Source organism: Cucurbita maxima, unplaced genomic scaffold (assembly GCF_002738345.1).
Source record: "Cucurbita maxima cultivar Rimu unplaced genomic scaffold, Cmax_1.0 Cma_Scf00016, whole genome shotgun sequence".
NCBI classification, from domain to species: Eukaryota; Viridiplantae; Streptophyta; class Magnoliopsida; order Cucurbitales; family Cucurbitaceae; genus Cucurbita; species Cucurbita maxima.
The window spans coordinates 268,093-286,161 of NW_019272032.1; the positions used below are offsets into that span (position 1 = coordinate 268,093).

An 18,069-nucleotide genomic window follows, 5' to 3' on the forward strand; every position below is an offset into this window, starting at 1 on the left:
ACTATATAAAAGTAACAATAACGAAATTTTATTAAAAATTACAACGTATAAAACATGATTATTCTAGAATCTCCATTAATTTCCGACAAAAATATTGTATCAAAAAAAAAAAAAGGGTAAGCTCATGCTTTTATCCTTTTTCTTTTAAATATTGGTAGATGAAGTTGATGAAAGCCTAACGAAATTTCAAACGCTCAAACTCCATTAAAAAAATGATTAACTTTATTAAAGTTGATTGGGTTAGATAAATTAAACTGGATTAAAGTTAGTTTAGAGGTCAATTTAATCCTATTGTTTTGGAATTCTCTAATAGTACAGAATTTTTCAAACAAATAAATTGAAATATAAACACATTTTAAAATAATAATAATAATAATTTTAAGTATAGTTTTTTTTTATTGATTATATATAAGAGCTAGTTGTGCAAGGGACAGATTTGTTGTTTGTTTTGTTAATTAGATTCATTAATGAACAATTTAGAGGGAAAAAGAAAAAGAATAGAAGTAATAAAAAATAAAAAATAAAAGAAAAAGCAATTATTTAACGCGTGAAACTTGGAATCTCCGCCTAACTTGTTTTGATTTTTACTATTTATTTGAACAGTTTTGACTTTAATATAAAATTAAATACGCCAAAGAATTTTTAATTAAAAAAATAAAAAGAAGTAATTATTTATCATTTTTGTTCATATTTTCATAATTACTTTATAAAAAAAACACTATTTTCGCTATAAAAAAAAAAACAAAACCGTTTTTGTTTCATTCAATTTTGGCTAAAAATGATAAAGGAACCGACATAAATTAAAAATAAATGTAAAGGTGAGTTTTATCATAATTATGGAAGGGTATGAGTTGGTTTAATATTTTTTATTTTTATTTTTAAATATAAATATAAAATATATATATATATATATATATATATATAATTTGTTTGATCTTAAAAGGTCATAACCGTAAAGCTTTCAGTTTCAATTTCCGGCTCATAAACGACGCCGAGACAATCCACTTGCTTTGTCCGCGTTTCTTTTTTCAAATACCATATTTTTAAAACTTTTATTATTTTATTTATTGAGTTATTTTTAATTAAATTAATTATAAAAAAATAAAAGGGGAATATTGAAAGGGTTTGAACAAGATGGCAAAATAGGAATTGAAGTCCAGAAAACATTGGTTAAACCCAACAGCTCGCGCGCCGCCCGTTGTGTTTGGTACCAAATTTTGATATCAACAGGCGGAGAGAGAGAAACAAAATGATATCCATTTTGCTAATTGGCCTAATCCATTGGACACCATTCGTAGTTTCTTTCCAAACATCATAAAAACCAAATTTCCATCTCGATTCTCGATTCATTCTTCTCTGAAAATTTTCCCATCAATCCTCGTCATCACCTTCTTCTTCGCCACAAATCCCTCTCTCTCTCCTCTGTACTTTTTTTTTTCTCTCTCCTAGTCCGCACTCCGTCATCGCCTCCCCCAGTTTTCTTCCTCCATAAATATGGCTTTCTTTCAACCCCTTCTTACTCCCCCCTGTCATTGTTCATTAACTCTTTTTCTCTTTTTCCTTGTCGTACCATTGCTTCCTCCCGCCGCTCCCATGCCTTTGCACGAAGTTTACTCTCCTCGCTTGGCCTATAGGGGTCCGGTTATTCCGGTCAGCAATCTTGTCAAGTTTCTCGAGCGTCTTCAGGTTGTGGCGCTCAATTCCTTTGGTAAACTTGATTTCGATCTTAAATATTACGTCGATTTGTCGCTTAAATTTGATTTGAATTCCACTGAGAGGGCTTTCGATGCCCTTTCACGATCCTCCAATGGCTCTGTCCCGGTCGAGGATTTGAAGACGTTTATTGGCGAGTATTTCGATAGTGCTGGAACCGATATGGTGTACTCCGACCCTGTGGATTTTGTCCCTCGGCCTCAAGGGTTTTTGCCGAAGGTGGAGAATGCGGGGGTTAGAGCTTGGGCTTTGGAGATTCATAATTACTGGAAGAATCTTAGTCGGAAAGTCTCCGATGATATCATTCATCGCCCCGATGCTCACACTCTGCTGCCGTTGCCGATGCCCTGTGTCATTCCCGGAGCCAGATTCCGGGAAGTTTACTATTGGGATTCCTATTGGATTATCAGGTATTGTGATGGCTACAGTTTTGTCTCGATTTCTTTCTGCTCTTTCAATGATTTTATTTTAATCTCCAGCGTTTTAACTTGACTTGTACTTTTCCAAGAAAACTGTTCCTGATTGAATTGGCCTTTTATAAACTCACTTTTTTCTTCACATTGTTCTTATCTTTGCCGGCCACTTTTCTTGGATTCTGTTTCCCCCTCTTGTCACTATGTGAAGAAATAATCCTCAGGCTGTTCAACTGGTTTCTGTGAAATATTCCACTGTGAAATTTGGGAAATGCAGTTTCAAAATTTCCCATTAAGAAACTGAAAAATTTGTATATTATATTTTCTTGAATGATGACAAAACTGGGTGGGATTGTTCCCTCATTTGTTTTTATTTCATTCTGTGCAGAGGATTGTTAGCTAGTAAAATGTATGATACTGCCAAGGGAATTGTTATCAATCTCATTTCAATGATTGATGAGTTTGGCCATGTTTTGAATGGTGCTAGAGCTTATTACACTAACAGAAGGTAAATTAACTGATCAATCCCTGTGAAGAATGTGTGAAAATTTAGTAGTTTTGGAAACTGATTATCCAACCCTGGATTACATTTTGCAGTCAGCCTCCTCTCTTGAGCTCCATGGTTTATGACATATACCTTAGAACAGGTGATTTAGAGTTCGTGAGGAATGCCCTCCCAGCTTTGATCAAAGAGCATACGTTCTGGAATTCAGGTACGACGAGATACCGATGCGTCTTACTTGATCGACCATTATAGCTGTATCGATTTCCTTAGTTTTAGTAAGTTTGTAATTTAGTCTTTCTCTATTGGTTTTAGGATTCCATTCTGTTACTGTCCGGAAGGCTCCTGGTGGAAATCATTCTTTGTCTAGATATTATGCAATGTGGAATGAACCCAGGCCTGAATCTTCTCTTCTGGTGTGTTTTCCTCTTGGATCTTAGTTGCCTACCTGCCATAATATGAACTTACCTTGTGTTTGACTTGATGATTTATTCTTGACAGGATGAGAAACTTGCCTCAAAGTTTGTGAATAACTATGACAAGCAGCGTCTATACAGTGAACTCGCATCGACTGCCGAATCTGGTTGGGATTTCAGTTCAAGATGGATGAGGTATAACCATTGTGATCTGGAATATCTGCAGAGCTAAGAGTTCATTAAGTTTTGAGACATTTTTATAGCATTACAGCAATGAAGTTTTTAAACGCTTTTGAGTTTGCTTCTTGAAGGGATCACACGGACTTATCAACATTGGCTACAACTTCAATCTTGCCAGTTGATCTCAATGTATTCATACTCAAGGTATGGCTTGAACGAGTTCTTCGAAAACCTCGACGTTCTTCGTATCACCATTAGCACAACTAATGTTTTCTCTGAATTCAGATGGAACTTGACATCTCCAATTTGGCAAGAGCTGTTGGAGATTTCTGCCTTGCTTATAAATTTTTGGAGGCTTCACTAGTCAGAAAGAAGACAATCAACTCTATTTTCTGGAACTCAGAGAAGGGACAATGGCTTGATTACTGGCTTGATAATGGCTCTCACAAGGTATATATATATATATATGTATGTATATATAATTTCTGAAAGCTTTCTAAGCTTTTGGTACTCTTCTTTTAGCAGTTATGTTGATTGAAACTTTTTGAGCTTTCAGGGTGTTCATACATGGGATGCTCAGAACCAGAACAAGAACATATATGCTTCGAACTTCATTCCACTCTGGATCGAATCGTTCTACTCCGGTTTGTAGCTAATTCCCTCTTTACCATAAGCATTTTTTCAGCTTAGTTTCTCTGTAAGGCTAAGGTTAGGAATGGTATTCTTGTTTTTGTATAAACAGACAGCATACAGATGAAGAAAGTGTTGAAAAGCTTACGGAACTCAGGCTTGCTATGCAATGCCGGGATTGCAACTTCTACTATTAATTCAGGAGAACAATGGTTAGTAGTACTGAATCTTTAGGAACTGTTTGTTTTACATACACAACACTCAAACCTTTCATATCTGTACACAACAAAAGGGATTTCCCGAACGGTTGGGCGCCGATTCAGCACATGATCGTCGAGGGACTGGCGAGGTCGGAGTTGAAAGAAGCAAGGGTATTGGCTGAGGATATGGCCGTGAGATGGCTTCGAACCAACTATGTGGCTTACAAGAAAACAGGGTATATGCATGAGAAATATGATGTCCAAAAGTGTGGAGACTTTGGCGCAGGAGGTGAATATGTCCCTCAGGTACATCACTCATCAACTTGCATTGCATTTCTCTCTTCCACTCATTTGATTCATTAAGAAATGAAAGTTCCTCTGCTGATCTGTTTCCTTTTGGTTCCTATGTTTGAATGTAGACTGGTTTTGGATGGTCAAATGGAGTTGTTTTGGCATTCCTTGAAGAGTTTGGATGGCCCGAAGACCAAAATATTGACTGCTAATTGACTAGACCGCGCTGAACATGTTTGGAAGTGACTTTGGAATTGCCTAACTTGACTTTTACGATGACCCACATGACTAAACTACTTTTGGCCATAGATTCATTGAAGAGTTTGGCGGTGATTTTGAAAGATGTGTAGAAAATTAGAGAGAGGAGCCCTGTGGTTCGAAGAGCCTCCATGTTAATATAAAGTTTAGGTAGTAAATATTATATTAGATCCGTCTTATATAATTCACACGTAATGTCTTTCTAATATATTTGTTTATGTATTTTCATGAAATTTAAATTTCTAATATCAATTTTTAAATCTTGGTAAAGATTCGAATAACGAGTTTAGAATCGAGTTTTCTTTACTCTTAATCTTGAACATCATGCTAAGTTATTTTGGAAGTTTTTATATGTTAGATGTCGAAACGTCTTATTCTTTGAAATTTTCATTCTTCCTATATTTTGTAAATAATGACCAACAAAATTTACTCAATAAATTTTAATAAAAAAATGCAATCCGAAAAATGCCTATTGAAATTCGGGTTTGACAATTAAAAAACATAATTTAAAGGCCCAATTTAATGTGTCAATTCGACAGGCCGAACTCATTAGACCACAAATTGATTTGAGCTTAGCTTCTAGAAATTGGGTCCACCTTGAGGCTCAAACAATAATATTAACGTTTTGGGCCTCAACCTGTGACAAGCCCATGAAGTTTTTGGGCTCAATGGGCTGACCCAATGATCCACCAACAACTTTTTATCCTTTTTTCTTCTTGGACCTTATTGGCATAACTAGTGCCCATTTCACCTCTCCAATTTATATTTTTCTATCCATTAAAAGTTTGGTTTGGAGAATTTAATTTCTGTTTATCTATTCAAACATTGAAATTTTATAATTTTTCAAAATTTTAATCTCCCAAAAATGTAACTTTTTATAAAAAAAAAAAATCTTAAAAATCTAACTTTAAACCTTATTATGATGATATTTTTAGTTATTTTCTAGTGATGAAGATTTTAGTCGTTCCTAACTCAAAGTGTTTATGACTCAATTTGACCCGAAAATTACTTTTGTAATATACGGTATTTATCCATAATACAAATATCTTAATAAATTTATTAAACATTCCACTAACTTTTTTTAATTTAAATTTAAATTGTGCCAAAGCATACATTTTTTAAATTAAAAAAAAAAATATTATCAAATGGGTTCTACATAAATTTATTAAAAGTTGCATTATGATTATAGTTTTTCTAAAAGATTGAGATTAAGATTAAGATTTGGTGTAGCACTCAAAAGACAAAAAATAGCATTTAATAATAATAATAATAATAATAATAATAATAATAATAATAATAATAAGAGCAATAATAAAGGTTCCAAAGGTGGTGGAGTCAGGTTCTTCCAACTTAATCCATTTGTGTCAATATCCATACCCTTTAAAAACAACTTTCATCAAATAAATTATTCCAATGCTCTTTTCTATTTAATTTCTCTCTTTTAAAACTAAAATACCAATATTTGGATTCAATTTATAAATTAGATAAAGTTTTTGGGTACAATTTAATTCAAAATCTACTTTATTCTTATAAATAATTATTTTCGTTTTTATTTTATTACTTAAAACCCGAATTATACTTTAAACTGAATTAAAATAATATGTTTAGAAGAAATTAGCAATTAAACTTTTTTTTAAGAACATCTGACATTTGACAACATTATTATTTACGAACCAAATAATTAAAAGTGGAAAAAAGAAAACTTTGGTTTAAAGATACTGATTGGTGATATGAAAGAAGATGCATGGGAGGATTGGGATCCAATAATTTAAGAGCAAAAGAGGATTGAAAAATTAGGCCCCAAAAACCCTAATTTCAAGGGGGAGGAGGGACCCTTCAAAGATTCCTAGCCTTCCCCCACTTCAAATGTCTACTTACTGCCAATTATTGAACCTTTCTTTTATGTATTCCTAACATATGGTGTATTTATATTATATAACCTAAGCTTCCTCCCACATTATTATATTCGAATAAGTGGGTATCGTTTATTAAATATGAGGGTTAGTGGAAACAAATCACAATTCCGATAATTTCACATCACATCAGTCAGATTTTAAAAGATTTCAACGCATAAATCAATAATAAACACGTAAGAATTGCTCCAAACAAAACACGCTTAGCTATATAGTCTTTTAGGTTAGGTTGTATGTTGGGTATGAGATCTTCGAAAGGGTCATGATGTAGTGAGACTGTTACAACCCGACCTCCCAATCCAACAAGTCAAAGGTGGGCTGACCTATGATTAGGTTGGATTTGTTAATAGGTATGTTATTAATCACAGTCCTCCCCTAGTGATTAGGTTGGATTAAATTTAGATTAGTGAAAGATAATTGGGTAATTAAACACCCAAATAATTAGGGATTAATGATGGATTTAGCAAAAAGACACACAAAATCCAAGATTAGGATTTCATGGGCTGTATCCATATCTTGGACACAAATCACAATCCAATTTACATATTTTTTAATGTGGTGGAGTTGGAATTTCCTTTTCCATTTACATATTTATGTCCTTTCAACATTAAACCATTTCATTTTGCTTTATTACCAGATTTCTTTGTATTAATGCGCTTATCCTCGATTACTATGCAAATTAATTATGTTAATTATGTTGCCCTACCACCATTTGGTTGTATTCCAACATATATATTTTGGGGCATTTTAGTCTCGACAGGTGTAAACATGATTTTGGTGAACGGTCATTCACTCCCGTAATGATACAACATGAAATAAGAAATGTCTATTTAAGATAAAAGCATGTAAAATGGGTTTGGAATGGGCATGCGGGCATCGACCCAGACATGTGACAACGAAAAATGGCATTAAGGTGAATAAGGGTGTATGAGACTGTGATGAAGAGCGGGTAATTATATCAAAGCACTATGGAGAATAAGATAATGGGGGTTGTGGAGTAGAGAATATGATGTCACAGGGTCCCCTCCTTAGGCAACGGGTTTGTGAATTTTTTATTTTTTTCTTTTTTATTTTATTTTTTAATACTTCCATGTAAATTAAACATGGCTTTATCTATATGTATATCATATTTCTTAATCTTTGTGGAAAATTTAGTATTTTGGAAAATAGCATATATATATATATATATTAAAAAAAAAGATTATATAATTACAGAAAACACCTTCCCAATTATGGATTATAGCATGTGAAACTTACTAAAGTGAAAAGATGAATGAGGGTGAGTAGGGTTGTGACACATGCATTCCCACGTGACATGTTGCAATTAATAATTCAATTTATACAATTTTTTTTTGTCATTCAATAATACATCAAAATCAAAATGAAGTTATTTTAGTTTAGATGGATATAAACCTAATATCCTTCCTACCATATGCTATAATTTAAAATTCTTAATTTACATATAAATACATTATAACTCATAAATATATGAATTCTTATTTTTCATTTCTTTATTTTGATATATACAATAATAAGAATACACTAAGTTATCGTTTTGTTTGTAATTTAATGAAAAACATATCTATTAGTAATATCAAGATCTATATCCACAATTGGCATTTTTGGTTTTTACCTTTGATTTTTGCCTATGAATATGAGTTAAATTGATATCAAGATGTGATAGATTGAAATTATATTAACGAGATGAGGTAATTCAATGTCGTATTTTTTCATTTTATACATGATTTTTAGTCATTCTTTTGTTGTATTTGTAAGAACAAGAACAAGGATCAAACTAACATTTTTGTCCCGTGATTTTTTACCACCTTTGTACAAAATCATGCAATTTGATTTTTTTTTCCTTTTAAAAGTATTATATTGTGACTCACATTAAAAATTTAATTGAATAAAAATTAACTAATCATTATCTATACTAGGCTGCGTTGGACTTCCCCAAAAGGTCTCATACCAAGAGTTAGTATTCCATTCCATTCCCTAAACTTAGTCAAAAATGAATGCATTCGAAGGATTTGCCAATGCTCTAATACCATGTTAAACGAACACGAGTCTCCACAATGGTATGATATTGTCCACTTTGAGCATAAGCTCTCATGGTTTTGCTTTGGGCTTTCCCAAAATGTCTCATACCAATGAAGTTAGTATTTCTCACTTATAAACCGATGATCATTCCCTAAATTAGGGGAGGTGTGACTTTCATCCTCCAACAATTATAAATTTTAGAAGTAAACTCATGATTATTATAATAAAAGGTTGATATAATGATGGTTAAATTTAACTAAACTGTAGATTAGTTTAAGGAATTCCATGAATCCAACCATGTGTGTATTGAAGAGTGAAAGAAATTTTAATTTAATTTAATTTATTTATGGGGATGCCAACTAGTTCAGTTCAATTAATTTCAAACCATGTGATTGGAGTCTTGATCTGTTGGATAATAATAATAATAATAATAATAATAATAATAATAATAATAATAATAATAATAATAATAATAATAATAATAATAATAACAATAATACAACAAAAAAAGAAAATAACTAAAATTTAAAAGATGCCTTTTCGACGATTAATGATTAGCCAGCTGGCATTTTCCTTCTCCCCGTATCAGTCTTACGGAATCGAGGCCGTGGAATTGACCCTTCCAGCCGATCCGAACAACCCCTCACGTGCACTCCTTCTCTCTCCTCCCAACGTGTCACTCTACGACTTTTTCAACCCTTTTAAATTAATCGCCGACTCCTCCCTAACCAATCAACGCCTCATAATTCTCAATCATTCCATTTATTTTCCTTTTTTCTTTTTTTAAATTTACGTGAAACTATTGTTACTCTACTAATTTCTTTAAATATCTATATTTCTTTTGTACTTACATGTACTTAGTCCTTAATATGTATGATTTCTTTAACAGATTCATTTTTATTTTCTTCTGAAATTTTCATAAAAAACTTAATTATATATAACTTTAAAAACAAAATTATCTCGACCAAGAAATATACAAACTTTCAAAACTTATATATATATATATATATATATATATATATTTTACCCTTAATTATTTATTTTCTAATTTTTAATGGTAAAATTATGAATTTGGTTTTTACTTCCAAAACGTCGTCGTTTCCATATACATATACCCAACCTAAATTAAAGCTACACGCATTTTTTGAATATAAAAATAAAAAAAATAAAAAAGTGGAAAAGGGAATGGCCATCTGTCACCTTTTCTAATTCCAATTCCACATCCAACTAAAAGCTATGAACCCAAAACGTTTGCGTATGAAACTTTTTTTTCTTTTCTATTTCTATATATATATTAATTAATTTTTTTTTATTTTTATTTTTTGTCTAGATTTTATGTTATTTTAATTTAATGAGAAAAAAGTGTAAGGGAAATTAGTAAAAAGTAGCAGAAAAAGAAAAAAAGAAATAGTAATAAATGAATGGAAGCTCCCATTTACCCATTTGAATAAAGGAAACAAAGGCGTTCTGAAATGACAAATATGATATCCACCCTTCTCTCTCTCATCCTGGTTTATAAATTGCAGTCCAAACCCCATCCCCCGCCTTCCCTTATTAACAAGCCCTTCTCTCTCTCTTTTTCAATCCCTCTGCCTTCTGAAGTTGACACATGAACCCCGGCGTGGCCTGCCATTTCTGACACTCTCCTCCATTCCCTCCAAATGCTCGATTCTTTCTACTACCTCGCCGGCTCCCCCGGCCCCTCCGGCTTCGGCTCCAAATCCACCGCCGAACAAGTCACTGCCTCCTCTCCTCTCCCCCTCCCTTCCCTCACCGCCATCATCACCGGTATTACTCTCCTCTCTTCTTTCCGTCTAACCTTCTATTTTCATCTTTTTATTTATTTTTTTTTTTTCAGGCGCCACGTCTGGTATTGGAGCTGAGACGGCTCGGGTTCTTGCCAAACGTGGGGTTCGTCTCATCCTCCCCTCCCGGAACCTGAAAGCCGCCGAGGAAACCAAGTCGCGGATCCTCTCTGAATGCTCCGATTCCCAAATCATCGTTATGCCACTTGATTTGAGCTCTCTCTCTTCCGTTACAAACTTTGTTCATCAATTTCAATCTCTCAACCTTCCTCTAAACCTCCTTATGTAAATTTCCCTTTTCTTATATCACTCTAATTATTTTCTTTACCATAACGCTGTTATTCATTTTAATTTCTTTCTTTCTTTCTTTCTTTTTTTATATTTTAGAAATAACGCTGGGAAATTCTCGCATGAGCATGCAATTTCCGAGGACGGGATCGAAATGACCTTCGCCACTAATTATTTGGGTAATTTTTTAAAAATACAAATATTATGTATTTTGAAGATTATTTATATTATGTGATAAATGATTATTATTATTATTTTATTCAGGTCATTTTCTGTTGACGAAACTGTTGGTGAATACGATGGTGGAAACGGCGAAAGAGACGGGGGTTGAAGGGCGGATAGTGAACGTGTCGTCGAGTATTCACGGGTGGTTTTCCGGCGACATGATCAAATATCTGGGCCAGATAAGCCGGAACAAAAGGTGAGTTTCTTCAATGAATGGGGGGTGGGGGGGTTTGACTTTGTGTATTAATTATTGTAATACAGTTAATGTGGGTGGATTCCCAGCAGGAACTACGATGCCACACGTGCGTACGCGCTCTCCAAGCTTGCCAACGTTCTTCACACGCACGAACTCGCTCGCAGATTGAAGGTTCTTTACATTCTAATATTATTTATTACCTCTTCTTCATTTTTGGGTTTATTTATTTATTATTATTATTTTTTTTTATTTAGCAAATGGAAGCTAATGTTACAGTGAACTGCGTTCATCCCGGAATTGTAAGAACTCGACTCACCAGAGATCGTGAAGGTTTCATAACTGGTATGAATTTTATTTTATTTTATTTTATTTTCCTTTTCGGTTAATTCAATATTAAATAAACAATTAAAAATGCAGATTTGGTGTTCTTTATGGCTTCCAAGCTGTTAAAGACAATCCCTCAGGTAAACTGTTAAGGATATTTAATAATAAATTATTGTTTACCATATATATTATATTTGATATTTTATTATAAGGCAAATATTAGATATTTGCCTTATTATAGTATCTTTCTATTTATTTTATTTCCATTTATTACTATTTCCATATCCTTGTAATTCATTTGATTATAAATAAGATAACTTTCACACCATTTAGGTGTGGTGGATTAATCAAACATTCACATGGTATCAGAGCCCTCTCGGTTTAACAACCCCGATCCTTTCTTTTCAATGGCTTTTGAATTCTCTAATCTTCTTCTCCACCACCCCTGCTGGTTTTGACGCTGCAGGGGCAGTCTTCATGGCTGCCGTAGTCGGAGCCGATTGATTACTCTTCGGCTCCACCCTATTGACCTCCAAATCACCTTTCGTCATACTCTGTACATACAACCTCACCTTTCCAATCAAATTGGTTTTACCCTTGACCAATATAGTCTCTCTCATTTTCTTCCCAATTCATCCTTCACATAAACCCTAACCTAAACCTATCAACCTTTTGCAGAGATTTACCTTCGGAATCTGGGTGCCGCACTGGCCTATTCGCCAACCAAGTTGCCGCCGCCCTTCCTGCCAAAATTGGCTTCTTCGCCCGATGAGGCGACTCTTCCGACTGCCCTTCTCGCCAAAATTGGCTCCTTCGCCCAATGTGGCGACTCTTCCAGCTTCAACATTTTCTTTGTCCCTTGCTCTAGGTTTCCCCTTCTACTTCTTGGGGTTAGAAATATTCTCACCAGAGCCAAGGCAGCATCGTCGCTAAGCGACAATCCCTCTTCATGGGTTAACATATTCTCGCCGAAGCCAAGGCAGCATCGCCGCTGAGCGGCGATCCCTCTGCAATTTTTGATGACCAAGAATCGGGTTGTTAGCATCTTCATGAAAAGTGTTTCTCAACCTCTTTGAATTTTTCAGATTCAAGCTTCACGTTCGTTTAAATCCGACGCTTAGCTTGCGGTGGGGTGTTAAGGATATTTAATAATAAATTATTGTTTACCATATATATTATATTTGATATTTTATTATAAGGCAAATATCTAATATTTGCCTTATTATCATAGGTATCTTTCTATTTATTTTATTTCCATTTATTACTATTTCCATATCCTTGTAATTCATTTGATTATAAATAAGATAACTTTCACACCATTTAGGTGTGGTGGATTAATCAAACATTCACATAAACAATTCAAAACCTCTGGATAATGAAAATAAAACTGAAAAAGAAGATTAAAACTGACACCGGCCGCCTGATGCTCTTCTTCGACAGGCGGCGGCAACGACATGCTACGTGGCGACAAGCCCGAGGTTAAGCCACGTCACCGGGAAGTATTTTTCAGACTGCAACGAAGCCTCGCCGTCGAAGCTTGCCGCTAGCCCAACGGCAGCCGCCCGTCTCTGGTCCACCTCCGAGATCATGGTCAACTCTAAGTCAAAGCTGGTTTTCGATCCGAACAACGGGTTGGAGTAATTTAGTATATTAAAAATCCAAATCCAAAAAAATATATAAATTGTTTGGTTTAGAGAGGGAGAATCTTAGTCCAGAAATGAATTATAAATATATATATATATATTGGTAGATGGTAGGTAGACAAAAAGCAAGAAGCTAGGTAGCTAGTGGAAGGGGGAAGGAATATATTCACATCAAATGTAAAATTATATAGTTTCTTTTTTTAATTTCTTTGTTTATAATGTGGTAATGGATATAATCAAATATCTAATTTTCTTATATTTTTAATTAACTACTCAAATTTTTATACTTTTTTTTTTATTTTAAAAAAGACATTATTAAAATTAAAAAATATTGAAGCCATAAATATAAATTTTATGGTGACATATCAGCCAAGTTAAGTGCCTGATTACACTTGAATTATATTATTGGACCCATCAAGTATTGGATGATTTGGCTGTGTGTAAGATCATTTAATCATGATGATACTAAGATTCTAGGGCCATATTTAAAGTAAGAAAAAAAAAAGTGGCTTTATTTATTTATTTATTTCTATTTTTTAAATGGAAATATTTAAAATTAGAAAATGGCTACTAGTTCATTCCAATTATTTGAAAGACCCATGCTTTTGTTTCGGTACAAAATACGAAAACGACGGCGTATTGCATCTTTGGACTTTGGGGGGGATGTGGGGTAGGATGGTGGCAGATTTTCATGTGGGTGGGATTATATTTATTTTTTTTATTTTTAATAATTTATTCGGAGAAAAATACATCAATATAGGACCTACTAACATGTGCCCTTAGTTTTAAAAAATACCCCTATGAAGTCATGGATTTAAATTATGGATGGTCTCCTACCTAAAATATAAAATAATTCATCGAGTTATTTTAATATTTAAATATCGTAAAATTAAATAGTTGTCAATGTGAACGGTCAAAGTATGGTGAATGTAGCTCTAGTGTCCATATTTATTCAAAATAATTAGTTTTAATAATAATTCTATAGATTAAAAAAAAATAATAATTAATTAGGTCCTTAAATTTTTAATTTATTCTTTCAAAAAATTTATTGTTGAGGTATACATCAAACGGGCCTGCCCACAAATAAGCCCAAAATGAGGCCCATTCAAAGTCCAGACCCATTGGTTGCCAGATCATGTAATTTTCATTCGAGCGACACGTGGGACGTCTCGTTTTCGTTCGACCGGTGATTACCGGTTCGAACGCTCAGGGTTTGGTTGAACCAACCCGTCTTTGTGGACTGTTTTCGATCAGAACGGGATTCCGCGACAGGCCGTGAATTCTAATCTCTCTCGGACTAACAAGTTCCCATGAAGTTTTTGATTTCGATTTGAACATTTTCATGCACTTGGCATTCTCCTCTTCTTCCTAATCCCGCCATGGAAGCTTCCCTTTCTCCAGCTGCTTCGGAAGGTCTGAATCCTTTTTCTTCTTCAGATAATGCATCTCTGTTCTTCTTTTTCATCGATAATACACTTGACGAGTATTGCCTTAAATTCATAACTTAATTGCATATTTGAAAAGCTAATTTTCTATCGATTGGCGATTCTTTCATCAATATGCACTCATGAATTGAGCAGATGTGGTTTTTGAATCCTTTAATCAATCGTTGATGTAAATGTGCAACTTCGTAAAAGATTTGAGCAGATGTGGTTTTTTATTGTGGCCTTTCTGGTGATTGATTATTTTTTTCTCGCGGGAAAATACTATTGTTCATCATTATTCTCAATAGTTAGTCAACTGAAACGTCTTGTTGTTTTTTCATTTCAGGAATAAATTTATCGGCAGAATTTGTGTGTTTCAGAAAGGAAAAACTTGTACCAAGAGCTCACAACTTTCTGTCATTCAACTCAGCCTATAAATATCGACCACTGCTCTTAGGTCAGACAAAGGATTTCTGTAGGAAGAATAAGTGTGCGACGGTAGATTACCATTACCTTTCTTTCTCTCCGCAGTCTCAATAATTACTTTCGATTCTTTTTGTATGAGAAATGTCACTGTTGAATCTTTCTCTTTTCCAGTTTACGTGCAGTCAGAGGAGAGAATTTTCTGTTGTCGTGGGCAGGTACGCTAACAAACCGTGTTCAATTGCTATATTTGTATTTCAACTGATTTCCATGGTTTGAAAATTGTGAAAGAAAAATAGAACTTCAATAAAAACTATATTCAAAGATCAAATGTCAAGTCTAATTAATCACAAAGCTTCATTTCGATTTCATAATATTTGGCGGCTGGAGGACGTTTCTTGGCATTTGGTCTTACAAATTAGTGTGCTGGAGCATCCTTGCATTTCCATCATTCATAAAACTGATCAATGGGAGAAATTAGTGTGATTGGATTTAACAGCCATTTTATCATCTAAATGCTTTAAAGCTGCATACACATGATTTAAAAGAAGCATTGCTGCATTATAAACATTGTTATAACGTTTTTTTTTCTTTATCCATATAAATAACTAATCATCTTTCTATTTCTACTTTTCTTGTGTTCATTTTGACGTTCCTTTCTATTATCTCTCAAGGTGTATAGATGACATATATGATGATTTAGCTAAACGTCTTCTTCCAACAGCAGCAGCAGCAGCTTCAGATCCTGATCTTAAGTAAGTCGCACCTTTCAAAACTGTAAAAAGAGGGGGTTCAGGTAGTACACCAGATAATAAATACGTTATTTGAAAAAATATTACAACATATTATTATCCACTTGGTATTGCTAATTTTTTGCCCCATCAGCAACATTAAAATCTTATAACCCCGACCAGAGTTATTGTATTTAATAGACAGAAAAAACCATCTCTGTAGAATTTCAACTACAAGCGCAGCATGGTGCCTTTTTGGATTCTGATTACCTTGAATCTCCAATGAGACATTTGTTTTTTTTTTTTTTTTTTTTTTATAAATCTCAAATATACCACTTGTTTCTATTGCCCCTTGCCCACCCCAAGGAGATTAAAATAGCATCAAATCCCATCATTCTATGTAAAAACACATATAATTCCATATTTCAGTAAAAAATTAGAGATGTGCATACAAGTATAGACGAGTCTTACAAATTTAAACTATTGAATAGGTCGATCACTTTTAAGTGAGGATTATAAAGTTTCAAATTTGATGTAACCTCTGTACTCAAACATGAATGACTCTGGAGGTATTGTCAAATAGCAATAATGGCAACCGATGTTATATTGTGTGAGACATAATTGAAAATGCTTTATTGTACTTAGAAAGAAGAGAGAGAAAAAAAGGACACATCCATTTATATTAAAGGGAGTGCGGTGGATAAGACAGCTTATTTTCTGATAAATTTCAGAATTCCTAATAACCTCTTCTTTCCCCTTTTTCAATTTTTATATTTAATGCTTACGCCATTCCCACCTAGTATTCACATTTTTTTTTTTTTTTTTTTTGTATTTACCTGATCATGCAGATATATTATAGGTTTGGCTGGTCCTCCTGGTGCTGGGAAAACAACTGTAGCATCTGAAGTGGTGCGGCGATTAAATAAATTATGGCCTCAGAAAGATTCTTCAATGGATTCTCAAGTAAAGCCTGCTGATGTTGCTGCAGTTCTCCCTATGGATGGTTTCCATCTTTATCGTTCTGAGCTTGATGCAATGGAGGTGAGTTCCTATATGTTGATTTCACGGAGTTTACACTGCCTCTTTTGTGGCACATCATATAGAACCATCAGATTGCTTTAACTTATAGGATTAGAAATTACATGTGGGGCTTTAATTGTTTTGTATACAGTTCAATTTCTTTGTTACATTGGAAAATGTAATTGCTGAAGTCTTGTTTTTGGCCGGTAGTATTCCAGCCATACTTTACCATTTTAAATCAACGTTTCTACCTATGATCTTTTCGTGTACATGATCTGAGTAGAGATTTGGCATACTACAGCACTTTTTCCCCCTTAATCTTGTCATAGGTTTATTATGGCACTATTTCATCGAGTATTTTATGATTCCAGTGCGTGAACTACAAATGACATGCATAGTTATTATTACCATCTGATGGGCGAACTTTTGATCTAATCTTTTTAACAAGTTTTTCATGTATTATTATGATGTTATCTCCATCTTTAATTCAAGATGCTACGTACATGCTCTTGTTGATGTCATGCCCTCCTGGCTTTGAGCTCAAAATCATTAACTGCTAAATCCACCTGTAAATTTTTTCTGTGATGTATGTTGCTTTACTTACTCCTAACTGTAAGCTGTGTCCTCATCTCAATAGAATCCAGAAGAAGCGCATGCAAGACGGGGAGGTGAGATCTAAGTTAAATTAATTGTTGATTTTATACCTTGCAAGCACCAGACGTGGTTGATTTCTAATTGATGAATCAGCTCCTTGGACATTCAATCCTCAGCAGCTACTCGCATGCCTCAAGACACTAAGAAGTCAGGTAATTTAGTTACTTAGGAAGAAAGACATCATTTCTCTATTTGAGCATCCATTCTTTAGTAAGATATCTTCGTCGTGTTCTTTCTTTCTGTTCAGTTTGAAATGATGGCTTTTCCAGGGATCAGTATATGCACCATCATTCGATCATGGTGTCGGTGATCCAGTTGAGGATGATATCTTCGTGAGCCATCAGTAAGTGGTTTTTTCTTTTTCTTTTGCTATACTGCTGTATTAGTCAATCGTTGCAAATAATTTGGCAGACTACGAACGTTTCCCTTGCTGACATGATTATAACTAATGGAAATTCTTTGGGTACCTCTGTCTGGCAAACATAAACTAGGAACAGCAATTAAAATTTAAGGGATTAATGGATTCATTACAATCAAGGTGGAAAGCTGATACCAATCTCAACTAATCTGTTGAACTAGGTTGAAAAGTTGTATCAATTGGCTGCCTGAAGTTTAGTATATCAAGTTTTGATCTGCCTGATTTCTGCAAAATCATGTGATAAGATTTTCAAAAAAATTCATGGGGTTTTCTGCTACAATGCTTATATCCTTCTTTTGCTATACTGACAGCATTTTGATTGGAAAGTCAATCCATCTTTAATTTTGGGATCCCCCCCCCCC

At 33.9% G+C, this 18,069-nt stretch overlaps 3 protein-coding genes across 4 annotated transcripts in view; all 3 read left to right on the forward strand.

Annotated features, from left to right (window-relative positions):
* Nucleotides 1-1,237: 1,237 nt before the first annotated feature.
* LOC111491217 (probable trehalase) lies at nt 1,238-4,818 on the forward strand. Its single transcript, XM_023140018.1, has 11 exons — nt 1,238-2,123; nt 2,515-2,634; nt 2,724-2,839; nt 2,944-3,044; nt 3,130-3,239; nt 3,356-3,428; nt 3,510-3,674; nt 3,781-3,868; nt 3,967-4,066; nt 4,147-4,360; nt 4,474-4,818. Exons 1-11 carry the CDS (start codon nt 1,495-1,497, stop codon nt 4,555-4,557), a joined length of 1,800 nt encoding a protein of 599 aa, XP_022995786.1. The 5' UTR covers nt 1,238-1,494; the 3' UTR covers nt 4,558-4,818.
* A 5,268-nt stretch (nt 4,819-10,086) lies between these two features.
* LOC111491218 (short-chain dehydrogenase TIC 32, chloroplastic-like) lies at nt 10,087-13,293 on the forward strand. 2 transcript variants are annotated; one of them, XM_023140019.1, is made up of 8 exons: nt 10,087-10,344; nt 10,415-10,646; nt 10,749-10,828; nt 10,914-11,070; nt 11,157-11,241; nt 11,325-11,412; nt 11,488-11,534; nt 12,835-13,293. In XM_023140019.1, the coding sequence occupies exons 1-8, from the start codon at nt 10,218-10,220 to the stop codon at nt 13,033-13,035; spliced, it is 1,017 nt and encodes a 338-aa protein (XP_022995787.1). In that variant the 5' UTR covers nt 10,087-10,217; the 3' UTR covers nt 13,036-13,293. The 2 variants fall into 2 exon arrangements, with proteins under 2 accessions (XP_022995787.1, XP_022995788.1); XM_023140020.1 differs by having other exon boundaries at nt 10,088-10,344; nt 11,160-11,241.
* Nucleotides 13,294-14,299: 1,006 nt separating this feature from the next.
* LOC111491499 (putative uridine kinase C227.14) overlaps nt 14,300-18,069 on the forward strand; it is a 5,458-nt gene continuing 1,688 nt past the window's right edge. The window contains exons 1-8 of the mRNA XM_023140436.1: nt 14,300-14,450; nt 14,808-14,959; nt 15,059-15,102; nt 15,559-15,639; nt 16,464-16,656; nt 17,273-17,303; nt 17,383-17,441; nt 17,559-17,632. Of these exons, the coding sequence (XP_022996204.1) occupies nt 14,417-14,450; nt 14,808-14,959; nt 15,059-15,102; nt 15,559-15,639; nt 16,464-16,656; nt 17,273-17,303; nt 17,383-17,441; nt 17,559-17,632 (668 nt within the window). The 5' untranslated portion in view covers nt 14,300-14,416. The remainder of the gene's footprint in view (nt 14,451-14,807; nt 14,960-15,058; nt 15,103-15,558; nt 15,640-16,463; nt 16,657-17,272; nt 17,304-17,382; nt 17,442-17,558; nt 17,633-18,069) is intronic.

Excerpts from the sequence above, each read along its gene's own strand:
- LOC111491217 (XM_023140018.1), top strand. The coding sequence starts at position 1,495 with ATGGCTTTCTTTCAACCCCTTCTTACTCCCCCCTGTCATTGTTCATTA. Across the intron at positions 2,840-2,943 it reads GCATACGTTCTGGAATTCAG|GATTCCATTCTGTTACTGTC; the intron begins GTACGACGAGAT and ends TATTGGTTTTAG. Across the intron at positions 3,429-3,509 it reads TCAATGTATTCATACTCAAG|ATGGAACTTGACATCTCCAA; the intron begins GTATGGCTTGAA and ends CTCTGAATTCAG.
- LOC111491218 (XM_023140019.1), top strand. The coding sequence starts at position 10,218 with ATGCTCGATTCTTTCTACTACCTCGCCGGCTCCCCCGGCCCCTCCGGC. Across the intron at positions 11,071-11,156 it reads CAGATAAGCCGGAACAAAAG|CAGGAACTACGATGCCACAC; the intron begins GTGAGTTTCTTC and ends GTGGATTCCCAG. Across the intron at positions 11,242-11,324 it reads AACTCGCTCGCAGATTGAAG|CAAATGGAAGCTAATGTTAC; the intron begins GTTCTTTACATT and ends TTTTTTATTTAG.